Below are 18,921 nucleotides of genomic sequence, written 5' to 3'. Positions count from 1 at the left end.
ATCTCAACTTGATCCTGGCTAGCTGCTAAATGAAGCCAAGCCAACTCCAATTTTATTTTTAACTCTTTGTTTTATAATATTTCTAGACTCTCAGAACAGTTACAGAAATAGTATAGGAAGTTCCCATATACTCTGCACCCAGTTTCCCCTACTGTTAACATCTTAGCTAAACCACAGCACAGCTATTGAAGACAGATAAACATTGGCATAGTACTCTTAATTCATCTGTAGAAGTTATTCGTATTTCCAAGTTCTAGTAATGTCCTTTTCTGGAGCAGAGTCCAGTTCAGGATCCAAAATTACATCCATGCCTCCTTAGTGTCCTCCAACTTGTCACAGCTCTTCAGTCTGTGTCTTTTGTCTTTTGTGACCTTGCAACTCAGGAAGAAGTTAGACTAGCTATTTCATAGATGGTCTCTCACTTGGGGTTTTTCCAGTATTTCTCATGGTTGAGTTGAGATTGTGCATTTGGGGAAAGAAGAGCATAGAAACGGTTCTGTGCCCTCCTCGGCAGCTCATAGACGGGGGCACAGGATGTTGGGGTGTCTGTTCAGTTTGGTCCTGGTGTCTGCCAGGTTTCAACCCTGTAGAGATACTATTTTTTTCCATTTGTTATTAATACATATCTTATAAGGAGGTGCCTTGACCTGTTTCTAAAGATAATCAACCCCTGTTTTGTAAGGATGCTAGACCTGTTTCATATCACAATTTTACCTACTGTCAGTCATTCTTTCTGACAACAAATACGATTGCCATGTTTGCCTAACAGTGATTTTCTATTTTTTTTATCCCTTCTACATGTATTAGTAGATCTTCTACTGTAAGGAAGATCTGTCCTTTCTCTTACCACCCCTGGTATTTATTCTTTTTCTTGAGCATTTATACCAGTATGGAGTTGTGACTATGCATTTTATTCTATGAGTGTCCATTATCAGCAATATTTATTCTGTTGTTCAGATTGCCACAGCTTGGTCACTGGAGCACACTACCCAACATTTTACTCATGGTGGATCTGCTTGACACCGCGCTGGCCCTGAGTCTTCATCCTGTTAGAACTTTCTTAGCTGACTTTCCAGGATGGGTCCAGGTCACTCTTTTCCACTGGAAACCTTACCATCCCATCACCTATTTGTCTGGGTCCCTGCAAGGGGCTGGCACTTCCTATATGGCTGTCTTGCCTGAGTTTCCTCCCACATAGCACTTCCAAAACTAACTTGGTTTTTCCTTGCACAGTGAAATTTGTTTAACCAAGTTTCAGCCACTGAGAATAATTTTCTGCTTGAAAGCTTTGACAGTTCCAAAATGAATCCTCAGAGGTATGAGTTGTGTAAGAGACAATGCTGTTGTCACTGTCAGAATAAATTTACCTAGATTTCGGTATTTTTTCTCTCCTTTCAAACCCGTTATTCTATAAACATGAGCTGGAGATTGTGTCTCTGTCTTTCCCTCTGTCAGCGCAGCCACCTTATTAAGGCCCTATGTGAGCTCCCTGCTTTCATTGTTATCAATGACTGAAGCCTTTTCCTGTTGATATTTGCTGAGTGGGGAAGAATTTGGGCTAATGGGGGAAGAAGTGAGTTCACCAACTTTTACAAGGTCTAAAAATGGATACAGTATAAACAAGTTTTCCCAAGGAAGGAACAGGATCTCATTTGCTCAGCTAGTCTCCAAAAACCTTTCATAACCTTTAGGATAAGAACAGACGGCTTTTGGGGAACCGGAAGGAGGCCATCCTGGTTCTCATGTTGTTTGATCTTAAGCCCACAGTCCTGTTTCTCCCATCTCTTCTCAGGCTGCAGAAACCCAAGTTATTTATCTGTGCTCACGTTGGTCCAACTGAAAGCATTTCAGTTGATTTACTGTGTGAACTCACGTATTAAGCCCTTTAGTTAACCTTCTTTTGAAAGTATTGTTTTTTGGTTTAGGATTTTTTTTTTTTTTTTGAGGGGGGATGTATCTTAAAAACATGAAAGACAGATTCCTAGCCTTGTCTTAGTTTCAGAGACTTTTCTTCTATATTTCAGGAGTCCCGTGGAAACAGCACAAAGCCCACAGGTCAATGCCTTCCCTCCCAGCTGTTGTAGATATGTGGTAGAAGGACAGGTCTTGCCCTCAGGAAGTTTGTAGCCTACTGATAGACTTTTATTTTTTCTTCTTTACTTTTTAAAAATTTACACATGTGGACACATTTCTTAGAAATAAAATGTCTAATAATTCCCTCCAGTTGATAAGTTAGGCTTTAATTTTGAAGGTGTAAGAAAGAGGACAGGATATAAAAAACCTTTCCTTTTAAGCTTAAACCTTTTCTGTAACCTGAAATACAATGTATATAATTACTGTTTTTCGAGGACAGTCTCATTTCAAAAAAAGGAAATGTGGAATAGGAAGCTTAACTTGGTATGATTTCGATTGTAGATCGAGATTTTATTTTGCCCCACAGGTCCAACTAATATTCCATCTGGTTTTATTCTGGGCAACAAAGCATCTAGCTGAACTGTGGTAGGATACTAACCATCAGGGGACAGTCTTGCAAGGAATAAGACACCCCAGCTTTCCCACCTTTTTAAAAAATACTTTATTTATTTATTCATAAGAAACACAGAGGCAGAGACATAGGCAGAGGGAGAAGCAGGCTCCTTCAGGGAGCCTGATGCAGTACTCGATCCCAGGACCCCAGGATCAGAACCTGGGCCAAAGGCCGATGCTCAACTACTGAGCCACCCAGGTACCCCAGCTTTTCTGCCTTTAAGAGACTTGATTCTGTTCTTGTGGTTGAGCCCAGACTCTTCCCTGGACTCTGAACCTGGACTCTGGACCCTTGCTCACCTTTTAGTCTCGTCTCCCCAAGTACTGTTGTTCCTCACTGCACGTCTTCTATGAATGTGAATGTCTTTTAGGTCTCAACACTAGGCTTTGTCTCATGCCATTAGCTGGAACTGAAATAGACTTTTAAACAGGCAAGTGTGGTTCAGTTGTGACCAGCGCTGCAGGAAGGTAAGGCAAGGGCATGGGAGGCTGAAAGCCCATGTCAACCGAAGGGAGTGAGACAGTAGGAGCAGGCAGGGAGGGTTAGGTCAGCTCTGGAAGGAAAGGAAAGACTCAGGAGTGTCATCTTGAGTTACTTTTTTTTTTTAAGATTTTATTTATTTATTCATGAGAGACACACAGAGAGAGACACACACACAGAGACATAGGCAGAGGGAGAAGCAGGCTTCATGCAAGGAGCCTGATGTGGGACTCGATCCCAGGGGTCCGGGATCATGCTCTGAGCCAAAGGCAGGTGCTCAACCGCTGAGCCACCCAGGCATCCCCCTCTTGAGTTACTTCTTGATCAGCCTCTCCTCCGTGCAGAGCGGCTGAGGGGGGAACAGAGAAAGAGAGGACACTACGCTGGAGAAGTCTCTTACCAGATGAGAAAATGCAAACAGATGATAATAATCCTCTTTGGAAACCAACTGGTACAGCTCCATTTGCACCTAAGAGCTCAAGAAATGGTCTGTAATCATCGAAATCGGTGGTCAAAAGGGAAAGGTTTCCTAGTGGAAGCAGGTTTGATCATGAGCAAAGCCATGAAGGAGGAGTAGTGGCAGTTGCTTCAAGGGTCAGCTCATCCTGTCTACCAAGGACCACTGTGCTGTGATTGGCTGCATTTCACAGATGGAAAAAGTGAAGTGTCAGGAGGTGGGCAAGCTGTGCAGCCAGGAATCAGAGCCTTGCTGTCTGACTCTAACCTGCTGGCCCCAACCTTCCTAGGACACCGCTGGCCTGACCAGAGAAGGACATCTTCAAGGACAGCTGCCATCACTTTTATTATCATTATGGGTCAAGCACCCAGCACTACTTTGTGCATCCTGGCTTTTAATTAGATGCCTTCCTGGAAGTAGCTGGCAAGACAGTCACACGCTTGAGGAAATGTTCAGTGATGGTCTTACTCATGAAAGTCTTCAGGGGCTGATGTGCCGGTCTCCTCTGGGTGCATCTCTGTTAACAGAATCACAAAGCTGTTTCATTTCTGAGCATGTTATAGGCTCAGTGCCTTAAAGTTGGAGATAATTTTCTTGTCCTTTTTTTCTCTGAAGATCTATTTATTCCTTCCTTCCTTCCCTCAGATATTTATTGAGTACCAGTTACATGGCAGGTATGTTCAAAATGCTAAGGACACAGCAGTGAAAAATTAAAAAAAACAGTCTCTGTCCTCAAGGGACAAGGATTCTTTGAAGAGCTAATATTCTAGAAAGACAAACAGTGAACAAATAGATACGTGATACAACACTAGGGGTGGAAGGAGGCAGATATGACGATTTTAGAAAGAAAAATAGTTAGGGACAGAATGTGACAGAGGGCATTATTTCAGACAGTTGGATCATCTGAAAGAGTACAAAAGTCAAGAAAACAGGTCTCTCAGAGCTGTTCGAAGAAGAAGGTGATTGGTCTATTACTGTCTTATAAAGAGGAAGGAAAGTCATGAAATCGTCATTCAGCAAAGACAGACGCAGAGACTGGCTCTGTTTTACAAAGAAATCTCTGTCCGGCTTTCGGTTTGTTTGGTGTTCATGCAAGTGTTTGTGGTGTGTGGGAGGCGGATGGAGGTGGGGACCCTTTCAGGGCCCCTGTTGGCGAGCACAGCAGGCACAACATTCACATCATCCCCAGCCAAAACCCCAGCCAAAACAGGCCCACAAGCAAACCGACTTCCAAATCCCTGGCCATTTAGTCCTTTGAATAGAAGCTGACACACAGCAGCCAGCCGAGCAAGCGTTTAACAAGAGGAGAAACATAGCTCCTGAGCAGACTGTCAGCTTGCCACAGCCTTGTAGAACAGACAGAAAGTGCACATGCATCAGAAGGAAGGAAAGACAGAGAAAACAACAACAACAAGGAGCAAAAAGGGAGAAGGGCTGAAGGGAGACAGGATAGAAGCGCTTCGTTTTCCTGGGTTTCAGGGGAGAATAATCTGAAAGCAGATATAAAACTCAGGGGTGCTGCTTTGGGGAAAACTGTCAACAGCGTTGCTGCTCTGTTAAGTTGGAACTGCATCAAAACAACAGCTGTGTTCCAGATGCTGACTTCCAGAGGAACAGCACTGTGTCCCAGAGACTTGCCCTCTACGTGCACAGAACTGGGGGGGGGGGGGGGGGGGGAGAGGGGGGCAGGAGTGGAAGGGAGAGGCAGGCGTGGTTTCTCTTCAGAGTCTTCGGAGAGAAATTAAAAGAAGCTGCAAGGATCTGGGAGCACAGGGTGGCTTCCATTAGTGAAAAGCCTTGGGGGAAAGGCTGGGGAAGGGGAGCTGGAAAGAAGAGCAAGTTGTTCCCAATAAAGAAGTTTCTTAGAAAAGGTATGATTTGAGGCCATCAGGGAGATAGTGAGGTGTTGGGCCTTGCTGTGTCTGGCAATGGAGACAGCCCAATGGTGGAAAAGAGACTTGGTTTGACTGAGTGATTCTGTTGTATGGGCACTTGGGTTGGGTGCCTCAGAGCCTGGACCAAGAATTGAGCCTAAGTGATTTATTTGAGAAACGATCTCAGGAATTGCCAGTTACGGATTGGGGAAGTGAGTTAGGAAGGAGAAGGTAGCCAAGAAGTGGTGCGTCATTGAGCAGGGCACCACTGTGGACAGCTGGAGCCCAGTCCTGCCGGGAACCCTGGATGCAGAATCCAACACACACCACTTAACTTGCAAGGAAGCTGGATGTCTGCCTTCCAGCCCCCATCCGTATTGAGTCAAGGGTTGCTCCTGAGGCTCTTTGGAGGGGGAACCCAAGCTGCCCAGCCTGTTCCACATGGAGTTGCGCCAGTGGACCTGGAAAGTTGTGCAGCCAGCTGTCTTCCAGGAGGATACTGAGTAATGGTGCAGGGAGCCCTCTCATCCCTTAACTTGCTTGCTCTGCAGTTCTTCATAGAAGGGAGACCTGAGCCTGGGCCTTATTGGATCAAATGCTCAAAGAGGAACTCTAGAAAACTAGAAAATCATGCATTAACTCCACTCCCAACCCTTCCCTGATCTAGTGCTCACAGCTTCAGTGGTGACAGGCTCATTTTCCCCACATCCACCACCACCAGTCTCACTTGTTTCCCTAAACCCCAAATGGACGAATGTTTGGGTTGAATGTCAGTAAATAATAGTAGTTAAGGAGAGGGCTGCTCTTCGTAATCAGTGACTTTTTGCATAACTTGTTCAGAAATTACAAACTATCCCCATTTGAGAGGCTCCATAAGGTTCCCTTTCTCAGAGTCATGCGGTGCGGAGGGGCCAGCCAAGGCAGGGAGGAACACATTTGTCACATTTGTGACAGGCATGTTCCCACCTGGGGCTGCCCCAGCTGGGCTTGTTCTGGTTGGGGGGAGAAAGAGCTCCCTGAGATGCTTGGTAGAGAGGACACAGCATGCAGGCTTCCTAAAAAGGCAAAGCCATTTTCAGAGTAACGGTAATATAGTATGCAATTCTGAGTGTTTTTCCTGGAATCCAGCGCACTCTCTGGCCTCTCTTTTCTCAACTGTGAAATGAAGTGTTGGATCATGTCTTTGAAGACTCTTCTTCAACATTCTCTGTCTGACTCATCTGAAATGCTTAAAGTATGTTTAATAACTCGTATTCACTTCCTCTGTCAAGATGCAACTTCTGGGCCTTGCCAAACATTTGCAGCAGTGCTACTCCAAGTGTGGTCTGTGGACGGTGCTGGTCCTCAGATGCGTTGTCCCTTATTTGTGCTATGATGAGGACAGAGTGGGTATTCGGTGACTTTAATAGCGATTTGTTGTTGCCCACAACACCCAAGTAGCATTCATTTCTCTTGTGATTTGTTTCTATGGTGTTTTACTCAAGCCTCAGTCCCCAGTGATGGGGGAGGGGGGATGGCAAAGCACCTCATCTTTTATAAAAATATATATATGATTTAGAAGTGCTCCTTGTAAACAATAAAGGGAAAATTTAAATCACCTCTCACCCAGCATTCAATCTAAGCCACTTTGGTGCAATTAATGATGAGGAGCGAGAGAAAGATTTGCTTTCGCCTATATCCATTTGTTTACTAATTTGGAGTTTTCATCACATGCATTTTTCTAAAATAAGAATAATTTAAGCACCAGCATGAAAAATAAATAGATAAGGATAAAAGATAAACAGATCGGGATAAAAGATATGTGATTCGAACCCAGCAGTTTTTCCAGAGTGGATGAAGTGTCTCGGCCTCCAGATGCCGGAAACCACGAGAGACAGTTGGAGCTAACACTAGCCTCTGGTTTGGCCAGTCACGCCCGCTGCTCCATTTCCCAGAACCATCCAGGTGTCAGTACTTGACAATCTGTCCCAGGGAGGACCATCGGTACCCACCTGGCTGACAGAGGCCTCCTGCCCTCAACCACCTGCCCTGGAGTTAAGGCCTCGACCCTGGTGTCTGTGGCCTCCTCCTTCTGTTGAGGCAGAGCAGATGTGCTTCACATCCCGAGGGCCCCTGGGCAGACCTGAGGAGCAGTTAGCACAAGGCCTCCGGGAAGAAAAGGCCTCCAGCATAGTGTCTGGCAGCGGTTATCTTCTGCATCCTGACAGAGGCCTGAGAATGGCCTTGCCGTAACAGTGACAAGAGGAAAAAAAAAAAAAAAAAGAAATACCCCAAATGAAGGCTGCCTGACAGTGGTTTTCATGATGGCCACAATCAGATATTAAAGCTGGTGGCTGGAGAAGTGTTTCCAAGCCTAGGTCATCTTTACATACATTCTAGGGTATGACTAAAAAAAATGGGTGGGAGTAGCATGTTTAAACCGAGGCAAAGAGCAAAGAAAGAGGAATCGCGAAAATCCGCAATAAGACAAAAAGCCCACTTAGCTATTTTGGAAAATATTGTCTTATATAAATATGACAGTAAAGGTGAAGTAAAGGCCAGCTTAAAATGTGCATACTTTATTTTTCATTTTCATTTATTTATTTATTTATTTATTTATTTATTTATTTATTTATTTTAGAGAGAAAGCACAGGCAAGGCAGGGGCAGAGGGAGAGAGGAAGAGAGAAAATCTTTAGCAGCCACCACCCTCAGCACAGGGTCTGGTGCAGGGCTCACTCTCACGACCCTGATATCATGACCTTAGCCGAAATCAGGAGTCAGACTCTTAACCAGCTAAGCCACCCAGGCATCCTTCTTTTTATTTTTATTTTTTTAAGCATTCATGCACTTTAAATCTCCATCACCTGAAAGACTACTTCAGTGTTAAGGGATTAGGGTGTGCCTGTTTGGGTCACATGATGGTTACCCAGACTTGTCTAATTTAGACTTTGAAGGAGATTCATAGATTCACACTCTCCCAGTTCAGCTTTCAGGCTATGCTTGATCTCCTTTCCCTGTAAAATCTCCCACAAGTCACAGACTGGTACCAGGCCTCATATCCCTCAGGGATACTAGAGAATCTCACATCTTCCCAAGGATTTAGGAAGCATAGGAAATAATCCAGTTACAATTCTCCTTGCCCTGGGAAAGGACCATTGCCTTTGTCTTCTTTTCCAAAGGAGCGTTCATTACTTTTTCTTTAAGCAGAAAACAAGTCCTATGCCGTCCTCTCTGACCTCTCCTCCATTCCCCATGAAAACCTGCTTTGACCCCCACGGAACGTACAAAATTAGACACTGTGGTTTATGTGACTTTGAAGATTAGGACTAGAAATGAAATAAATTGGCTGGGTTATGACCTCAACTATGGAGACTTTTTCTTTGTTGTGTAGGAATCTCAGCCATGAGATCGACACTTGGGATTGATGCTGATCCCACCATTTTCCTTCGCTGACCTTGGCCATTCCCTGCCCCTTTCTGAGACCCATGCTGTGAGAATTATTGATGGATTAGTACATTCATTTTTTTTAAGAAGATGTCCTCTCAAGGTTTCCTCGGGGTGGCTTTGTAACCAGGGTCAGATGGGGCAGTTTAACTTAGAGGTTGACCTAAAGAGAAAGCACTTCGTTGGCAGCTATCTTAGGCCAGCTTTACTAGAAGTAGTCTGACACAAAGATTTTTGTGCAATGGTTTATTGAGGATGGGTTTCAGGGGAAGGGACTAAGAGAAGCAGGATGGGGAAGAGCTCAGCAAACTTGTAGTTTCAAGAGAGGTCTAGCCTCAGCCTGATCTCATGGAAAACTGTAGAGAGTGAATTGCACCACAGTGATCTCCCTGCAGAGGCAAGAGGGTTAGACAATTAAAACTACCACTTTAATTTATCATTGGCTGCAGGCTTGCCTCTTGGGGGTGAGGCTTTCTGGAAACCTCCAGGCCAGGCAGCTCTCTCATCAGTCAAGGACAGTCCTCCAGGGAAGGGCAAAGGTATGAGACCTCAGGACTCAACACCTGTGGCAGCTGGGTCTGGTGCTCCTGGCTTAGTAAAGGGATCCAGGCAGGGAGCCAGTGACACCAGTTATGGCAGCCAAAACAATTGGAAATGGAAATGGGGTGGACTGGTAGATTAACTAAGGAACATTTTATATCACATATAAATCCTATCACATGGGATCCCTGGGTGGCGCAGCGGTTTGGCGCCTGCCTTTGGCCCAGGGCGCGATCCTGGAGATCCGGGATCGAATCCCACGTCGGGCTCCCGGTGCATGGAGCTTGCTTCTCCCTCTGCCTGTGTCTCTGCCTCTCTCTCTCACTGTGTTCCTATCATAAATAAATAAAAATTTAAAAAAAATAAAAAATAAAAAATAAAAAAAAATAAAAAAAAATAAATCCTATCACATTATGTTGTATTTGAAGATACATACCTCAAGTCATGGTACCCAGAGAGCATCATATTGTTCGATTACATTGGAGTACAAGATAAGTCTGGAGGGGAACATGGAGGTCATCCAATTCAGCCCCTTCCTTTTATAGAAAGGAAGAGATAGGTTAGAGGAAACTGTACTGAGAACCAGCTCTGGTTACCAGTCCTCTGCTTTTGTCTGAATTCAACCCAACTCCTATCTATTGAATGCCTCCGGTGTGTGTGTGGCACGATCTTAAGCACTAGGCAGGGAATTGGAAGACTCTAGACTCAGCTTCTGCCTTGGACCTTAGGAATTTACAGTCTATAAAAGATCAGGGAATAGAAGAAAGAAATAGGAATATTATGCTGATCAGAATCCAGATCTCACCCCTAGAACAGTAAGGATTAAGTGCTATGGCACCTGAGGGCAAAATGGATACACAGAAGGCTATTTTGTGCTTGTCTCAATGTGATGGGAGGCCTTAATCACAAATCTCCAAAAAAAAAGGATGGTATCTTGGCTGCTCTTCTATTTGGGGGGTGGAGGTAGGGATATCACAGAAGATGAATATGCAAATGGGGTTCTGGGAAAGGGAAGAAAAATAAACAAGAATAGGCCAGCTTTTTTCAAAATGTACCTTGAAAGCTCCTTCAAATCTAGGCCTGGAAGGGCAAATTATTGAAAGTTTTACTCATTAAACAAGATTATTTTGTTAAAGGTCAAAGGTCTTACTTTCTGTGGAGAAGAATGTTAGATACAGCCCATCCTCCCTTCCCAGTGCAGACATGTTTTAGTATAGGAGTGTTTTCTTTTAGGTTGTCCTGTGCTGCAACGACATGTATGTTGATCCACCCATTTAAATTAGTGTGTTGTTTTAGTACTCACCTAGAGTTTAAGCATTGCCACTTTGGACAGGACCTAAGATTCATTCATTCATTCATTCATTCCTCAACAAAGAATGTGTTGAGAGCCTCTTGTATATTTGTGGCCCTGTCAGGGGTGCTAGGAATACAAGAATGACAAAAGGGAGTTGGAACCTGCCCTCAGATGCTCACAGTCTTGTTAGATGACAAATAAACATGTGATTATATCAAAATATGATACAGGCTAAAATAGAGCTCTGCCCAGGACACCTAGCCAGGAATGCCTTGGGGGATATTCAAGGAAGTTTCTGTAAAGAGATTGACCTTAGTTGAAATCTAAACCCCTAGGGAAGAGGTATTTCACCCTCTCTTATCTCCTTTGTATCACTAAAGGAGAATTACCTTTCTAAATTTTGTTTGTTGGTGTGTTATTAATCTCTTTCCGTCATCCTAGTAAACAGCATTGCTCAACATTTGTGTCATCTGTGCTATGGTAAGGAGCCTTTATAGACATTGTTTTATGTGTGATTTTTGTTTGTTTGTTTGTTTTTTAAGTAGCCTCCACACCCAATGTGGGGCTTGAACTCACAACCCTGAGATCAAGAGTCACATGCTTTACTTACTGAGCTAGCCAGGTGCCCCAACATTTTTTTATCTTCATTGACACTCAACATCAATGTTTTTCCTTCATGGAAAAATATACATAGTCTAAAATTCACCCTTTCAACCATTTTTAAGTATTGAATTCACTAGCATTAAGTACATTCACAGTGTTGCCTAACCATCACCATTACCTATTTCCAGAACCTTCTCATCCCCCGCAACTGAAACTCTATTATACTCATTAAACAATAACTCTCCCTCTCTTCTCCCCCCAGTCCCTGGCAGCCACTGTTCTTTCTGTCTCTCTGAATTAGACTATTTTAGGTACCTCATAAATGGTATCATGCAATATTTGCCTCTTGTGACTACCTTATTTCACTTAATATTCTTAAGGTTCATCCATGTTGAACCATGTCAGAATTTCATTCCTTTCGAGGCTGGATATCCCATGAGGTTTTTCCACCACATATTAAACATGCTTGTGTAGTGGGGACCTTAAGAACTATCTCCCAAGAACCATCACCCCATTGAGAATTTTTGCATTAAAATGTAAGCTCAGAGGGCACCTGCATGGCTCAGGTGGTTGAGCATCTGAATCTTGATTTCAGCTCAGATGGTGATCTCAGGGTTGTGAGATGGAGCCCCAAGCGGGCTCTGAGTTCAGTGCAGAGTCAGCTTGTCCCTCTCCCTCTGCCCCTCCCCCTGCTCATGCACTGACACCCGCGCTCTCTCTCTCCAAAATAATTAACTAATTAATTAATTTTAAAAATAAATAAAATGTAAGCTCAGTGACCTTGTTGGTCTTGTTTTCACTGTCCCCAACTGTTAGCACAGTACCTAGCACATAGCAAACCCTCAACAATTATCTGTTGCATATTTCTCAAGCTCTTTCCACAACCACTCCTTCCTTATTTGAATCCACTGTTCTTAAAAATTGCTCTCAGAGTAATCACAGATATATCCTGATGCTGGGTGCTTCAAGCTCCTCAGCCAGTCCTCTCAAATTGCTCATATCCACTCTCAATGGCCTTGTGTTCACCTGCTCTCTTTGACAGAAGTGAAAGATTATGAGCCCCCGTTTGGTTCCAAGGTGCGAGAGCATCCCTGTGTTGAGAGCATGAAGGACAATGTGCTGAGAGACCGAGGACGACCAGAAATTCCCAGCTCCTGGCTCAACCACCAGGTAAGGAGTGGCTGCTCTGAGGGGAGAAGATTTACCTGAATTAGCCCCTAAGATGGGAGAGAATTTTGGGCTATTGGGCTTCAGCCTAAGGGCAGGTCTCTTTGTGTTCTAAGATCCTCTTACTTTTAGTTTAGTTTAGTTTTTTAAGATTTTATTTACTTATTCAGGAGAGACACAGAGGAAGAGGCAGAGACACAGGCAGAGGGAGAAGCAGGTTCCCTGCAGGGAGCCCAATGTGGGACTCGATCCCAGGACTCCGGGATCACGCCCTGAGCCAAAGGCAGGCGCTCAACCACTGAGCCACCCAGGCGTCCCTGTTACATTTTGTTTATTAAGAACATTTCGATAAAGCGGCATGGACCTATTGTTCTAAGTCCCAAGCAGGTAGACATACCATTCAGAGAAGGCTCTCAAGGGCACTTGTCCCACTGTGCTAGTCCGTTTGTTTCTGGGTTAAAATATTTTGTTCGCAGCCTCTGCCCTCACCCCTAAGCCTTCACCTAGAGTTCTTGTGTTGTGTTGCCTTCTGGGTTCCAAATATGTTCTCCTGGGAATCTTCAGCTCTAGGAGGGAAGTACTTAGCAGAGTGAGAAGTAAGCAGAGTTTGGCAGCCAGCTGGCTTTTGGGGGTGATGGCCGCGTGCTCAGGGCCATGTGCGGGCCACGAATACAGTTTGCAAAGAGGAAGCCAGTTGGGGATTAAAAGAAAGCCAAGAGAAATAGGACAGTGCAAGTGAACAAATAGGAAATGTGTCTGTGGGGAACATCTTCGTGGCTGCAGTCTTTCCTTTCATGAGATGGTAGGCAAGGCCATCTGTGCAAGGGCAATAGTTCTGGACTTACAGGGTAAGGGAGAACTATCCAGATTCTTTGTCTGGGGGCCTTTTGACGAGGGCAATGGTCAGAGAAGAGAGAAGAGGCAGGTTGCGAGGCCAAGGGGGCCGTGGGATATACCCAGGAGAGAGTGTGAAGGAAGAATGTGAGGGAATAGTGTCCTCTCTCACCAACAGAACTGATCTTTCTACTGAGGAAAACATTTTATTGCCTCCTTTGAAAGAATTTCCTTATCCAGTATGGGCTGGGGCTAAGTCATAGGTTTTCCTCGGGGCAAGGCAAATGGAGATAAGAAACAGAAACAACAAATCACGCACAATCAGGAAGACAGATGGAGCAGGAAGCCGGGTCTGTGCCAGTCCTGGCCTGGAGCCACTGCAGCAGACAGACCCTAATAAAGTCTGCGGAGACAGCGAGAACCAGGCCACGGTAGCCCAGGGCTTCCCCAGGGTTTCGGGCAAAGCCTCTTTGACTGAAAACACAAGACTGTTTGGTGTTACGTCTGAAATCAGGAGGCACTGGTGTTATTTCTTGAAGACTCCGCTGTACAGTTCTTGTAATGAAGCCATTATTCATGATGATAAAATTCTGGAAAGAATTTGCATAATACATTTTTTTCTCTTAATGAGATTTGTTGCCCTATTGATTTCAAGTTAATGCTTAATATTTAATTTAATTTACTGCCTGTAATTACAGTGCCAAAATAAAATAAATGTTACTTGTGTACCAACAATACCACTACACTCTTAACAGGCCATCAATCAATACCGTCAATTAGGTGAATTATACAATTAATTCAACATCATGAATTCGCTCACAGGTCGGGAAAGAGGGAGAGGCGCCTAGGTGTGTTGGGAAAGTTACTGGTAGTAGATATTGAACTGGAAAGTGCTGGGATATATCCATCCCACCTGGACCACTTGTGTGAAGGATCACCAATGACCATGCAAGCCTCTAACCGCCAGGAGCACACTCGGTTTCTGCCCATCCATTTGTTGCCCGCTTTATTGCCAAAAAAGGGCTTGAAATGATAAAAATATTTGCAGTGCAAAATAAAAATTACTGTGAGTGTAGACCCATGCCACCATACTGGGCAGCATTTCCTGGATGGGCTTTTTGAATGAGCCCTTTATGGGGTTGGACTAAACCCTCTGATGTCACCTGGAGTCTGGCACAGGTGACCTACCAGACAACTGCTTCTAGAGTGCAGCCAGATGTTACTGGGGGGCAGTGGGGTATAAGAAGCCATCCTCAGCAGCTGTTGGAAGCTGTCCACAGAACAGGTGACTTTACAAGTTGAAACCAGGCTAAAGCCTAGACTTCACTCTGATTGGGGTATTCAGTGCTGTTTAAATAGAAATGCATGTATAATTCCAACTATAAAGATACTCTAGAAAGGCAAAACCCCAGAGACGTTAAGATCTGCAGTCTCCAGGGGCTCAGGGAGGAAAGAAGAAGGGGTGGAGGGGCACAGATGATTTGGAGGGATAGGGAACTTATTCCATGGGATACTATAATGGTGCATACATGTCACGGTATGTTTGTCAGGGCCCCTACCATGTACCCCGATATGAACTGTGGACTTTGGTTGGTAGTGATGTATCAGCATTGGTGCATTGATTGGAAAAAATATACCACACTGAAGCAAGATGTCGATGGTGGGGGAGGAGGTATGTGGCAATCCTCTGGGCCTTCCACTCAGTTTTGCTATGAACCTAAAACCACTCTAAACAATAAAGCCAAAAAGTGACCCCTCACCCCCCCCCAAAAAAAGAAATGGTGACAGAGCATTAGGGGCCACTTCATGGGAATTTTCTGGTATTGGGGATGCTACTGTACCCCTGAGGCCTACTGTACCCAAGAGGCCTACTGGGGAGTCCTTGTGGTCTCTCCATTTCACAGCCTGTTGTGATCAAATGGTGCAGGGGAGCAAATGGGCACAGCAGGCTTCCGGGACAGTGCACTCCCCCTTTGCTCCACAGACAGGCGGCTGGCCCCATCTTGTGGGCGCTCAGTCAGGACGTGGGAATGCACTGGCTCTTTGGCACCGGGCCTGTGCTGCAGAGGCAAGGTCAGTGGGCCACGCCGCCCTCCGAGGAGCCCCGCAGACCAGCAGCTCAGGGTGCCTGTGCCTTCTCTCCCACTGCAGGGCATCCAGATGGTGTGCGAGACTCTGACCGAGTGCTGGGACCACGACCCGGAGGCCCGGCTCACGGCCCAGTGCGTGGCGGAGCGCTTCAGCGAACTGGAGCACCTGGACAGGCTCTCAGGGAGGAGCTGCTCTGAGGAGAAGATTCCCGAAGATGGCTCGCTGAACACTACCAAATAGCTCTTCCGGGGCAGGATGGCCTAAGTCTAAACAGGCTGCCCCTGTCACCAAAGAACAGAGGCAGCAGGAGGCTGCCCCTGAACCTGAACCAATGCTTCCTGGAAGCCCAGGGGGTCACTCCCCTCCCTGTAAGCTGTGGGCAATGAGCAGAACCCCTGGCAGCAGGGAGTGGGTGACATGAAGCATTCTATGCCTTTGACATTGTCATAGGATAAGCTGTGTTAGCACTTCCTCAGGAAATGAGAATGATTTTTACATTAGCCAATAACATTTGCACTTTATTAATGCCTGTATATAAATATGGAATAGCTCTGTTTTATATATATCTATATATGTCTATATCTATATATATACAGCCATACTCTGGAAAGAGACAAGGAAAATAAAATCAAATATCCCAGGATATTGGTTTGTTTGGAGAGCTCCGGAGCCAGGCGCAGAAGGAAGGGATCCGTGACAGCATTAGCACTTGACAATCACACGTGCGCTGGTTTCCTGACTACATGAAGTGGGGGCTCCATGTCTCAGAGCCTGCTGTGGCCACGCTGCACTTGCTTTTGCAAGATAATAATTCCCTGCGGGGGTGGGGGGTGCTTTTCTGGCCATGGAGCCAATTATAGTCGCACTGTTTGGGGACCAGATCCTGGGGGTCCCCAGGTGCCACTGTGTCTCCTGGACTTTTCACTTGAGCTTCAAGCCCACATCTGGTTTGTGAGCCACCTTCCTCAACCAGCTCAGATGCCTTGTCCCATTTCTAAGAGCTTAAAAGTTCTTTGAGCTCCGTTTTTTACCTTTGCAGGCTCTACAGGCGTGAAAAGCAGGACAAATTTCCCCACTGAAAAAATTGACACATATTCTACTAAGGAGAGATCATTCTTTCTTTTTCTTTAATTCCCACCTCCTGCCCCCATATCTATGCTACTATACTCTCGGCCAGTGTCCCTATCCTTTAAAGGGAACAAATGTCCCGTCCAGGGTTCGGTGTGTTTGATTTTTTGTGAGGCTTGGCTTGAGCCTGTAGCTTTCTATGCAAACACCAGTGGGTTCCATCTTTCTGGGCTCCTGAATGCTCAAGTATATCTTGGGCTAGTCAGTAGGATCTGAGCTGTGCAGCACTGCCATGATCAGAACTGTTTCCTCAGGCACTCTGAACATGTGTTTTGCTTGGCCAGCATGGCATTTAACAAAATTGAGCCACTTTTTAAATATTTGGAGGTTTTGAAAAAAAAAAAAATCTGGATCCCGCAAGTGAGGATAGATAGCAGATGGTTTCACTTTTTCCCAGTCCACATTATTCACAAAACAAAGGTGTGGACACACTTATAAAGCTGCTTTAACTTCTCAACGTAAATATTTGAGTTTTCCACTGCCCACCCCACCCCAGTCTGGGAATTAAACCTGCCCCTAACCAAGGCACCTCAGAAGAAATGTGCCTTCCATCAGTCACTCTCTGGCACTATACTACGAATTTGATTCCCTCCCTCTTCTGGGTCTGGTGTTAAGATTTGAAGTTGGTCTTTTCTTGGACTGAAGTGGACCCCCTCTAAGGGGTCCCAGGTAAGCCAAATCTATTTTGTCTATATATTAAGAGCTTTCGCCCCTGCATTAGGGGAGAGGAGCTCTTACCTAGAAGCTTTTACCACGGTAATCAGCCTCTCCACCATGCAAGCCTTCCCGCCCTTTGCAGGATTTGCTAGCCAGGACTTGAATGTGGGACACCACGAGAGTCCCATTTGCAGTAAAGATGTCTGTGTCCACGTGAGCAAGAACAAAGAATGAGCTTTAATACTCCATAGAAACTTGTTAATCCACGAACAAATGTTAAACGCTGCAAATAATCTCTTTTTAAAAAATGTTTTTAAAGCTACCTATTTTCAGCCAAATAGGAATATTGGAGAGGGCTGGCAGGGAGTAGGTGAGTTCCATTTGGATTTTTGGAAGATCTCATCTCATTGAGGTTTTAGCAGATGTGCTGTGATTTGGGATTAGGTGAACCTCATAGGCACCCTGCTCCTGGGGTTGGGCTGAGAGAATTTGGGACAGTTTGCCTGCAGTACCATGGAAGCGCCCAGAAATTCCATGTACCTTAGGATTTGTCGGTGCTGTCCCAATAGCTGTTGCTCATCGACCTCTAGTGGTGAATTTCTAGAATGCTGGCCCATTAATGGGATTTTCCAAGATCCAAAAGAGCTTTATCACGTCTGGGTGGTCATCAGCATAAACTGGAATGTAGTGTCAGATGATACTGTGGCTTGTTTTATTATTTTTTTTCTTTGTCAAGAAGAAGACCAAGGAATAACATTCTGTAGTTCCTAAAAATACTGATTCTTTTGATTTACTACTATACATAAAGGGAAAATTTTATTCTTTTATGGAACAATTCAGCAGTACTCATGTATTAAAATAGGAATGTGAATGCTATATACTCTTCTTATATCAAATGTCTCAAGCACCTATTTTCATTCTATGCATTGTTTGTCTTTTATATAAATAAAATGTTTATTAGATGGAATAAAGCAAAAATACTCAGGTCAGCTTCCTGCCTCCTGATTCTATTCATCATAAGTAAGCCATTTAACCTGACTTGGTTATTCTGTGGTTTGTGCAGGAAAAGTCACAAGACACATTCTCTCCAAATTTCCAGTAGTCATCGTCTCCTTCAACTGACAGTCTCGAGTCCTTTTCTTTAAAAAAAAGCAATCGCAAAAGTTCCATAATATGAGATGTACCGGATGCCACTGGTGGCCTGGGCATGAAGTCTCTAGGTCTCCCAGCCACCACCTTGCCTGTTCCAGGAACTGCCTCCAACCACATGACTGCTTGCTTCTTCCAGGTTTTGGCACAGCCAACCCTGCTGCTAAGAGCTCTCTTCTGTTTCTTATATTTTCCTCTTCCCTCACATTGCAAGCCGTTGACTGTCTATTTGACTTCTGTCATGTGTCATGCTTCTTCCCTCTTCCTTCCTACTTAGCCACAGCATCCTACTTGGGGATTTTAATCAGGGTTCTCTGCATCATCAGATGAATGTGCCTTAGGCAGTCGGTTCCAGGTCATGGCTTAAAGAGCTTCTGGTAACTATATGACTACTGCCCAAATTTTGTGTTACCTGTTTTGGAATCTGAGAGATTCTATGGCTTCTTCTAAGTTACCAACTGAGTTCTAAATAGTTAAGATTCTAAATATTTAATGTGATAATGCCTTTCTATATCTCAGCACTACTGACGTTCTGCATTGTATAATTCCTTGTTTGGGGAGTGGGCCCATCCTGTGCATTGCAGGCAGCATTCCTGGCACCCACCACACAGCTGTGACAGCCAAAAATGTGGCCAAACATTGCCAGATGTCCCCTAGGGGACAAAATCACTCTCAGCTGAGAATCATTGAACTGG

The 18,921-nt window shown here is 44.8% G+C and overlaps 1 protein-coding gene and 1 long non-coding RNA gene across 3 annotated transcripts in view; one reads left to right on the top strand and one right to left on the bottom strand.

Moving 5' to 3' along the window:
• The window catches only part of TGFBR2 (transforming growth factor beta receptor 2), an 89,779-nt gene extending 71,713 nt beyond the window's left edge, over positions 1–18,066 (top strand). For both annotated transcript variants that reach the window (XM_072726627.1, XM_072726628.1), the window contains exons 6-7: positions 12,243–12,370; positions 15,353–18,066. In XM_072726627.1, the coding sequence (XP_072582728.1) occupies positions 12,243–12,370; positions 15,353–15,532 (308 nt within the window). In that variant the 3' untranslated portion in view covers positions 15,533–18,066. The remainder of the gene's footprint in view (positions 1–12,242; positions 12,371–15,352) is intronic.
• The window catches only part of LOC140594450 (uncharacterized), a 29,910-nt gene continuing 19,981 nt past the window's right edge, over positions 8,993–18,921 (bottom strand). The window contains exons 2-3 of the long non-coding RNA XR_011995242.1: positions 9,740–9,839; positions 8,993–9,152 (exon numbers count right to left, since the gene is read on the bottom strand). This is a non-coding gene — a long non-coding RNA (uncharacterized lncRNA). The remainder of the gene's footprint in view (positions 9,153–9,739; positions 9,840–18,921) is intronic.

This window comes from Vulpes vulpes, chromosome 11 (assembly GCF_048418805.1).
Source record: "Vulpes vulpes isolate BD-2025 chromosome 11, VulVul3, whole genome shotgun sequence".
NCBI classification, from domain to species: Eukaryota; Metazoa; Chordata; class Mammalia; order Carnivora; family Canidae; genus Vulpes; species Vulpes vulpes.
The sequence above is the reverse complement of the archived record's forward strand: the minus strand, read 5'-3'. Positions and strand labels throughout refer to the sequence as shown.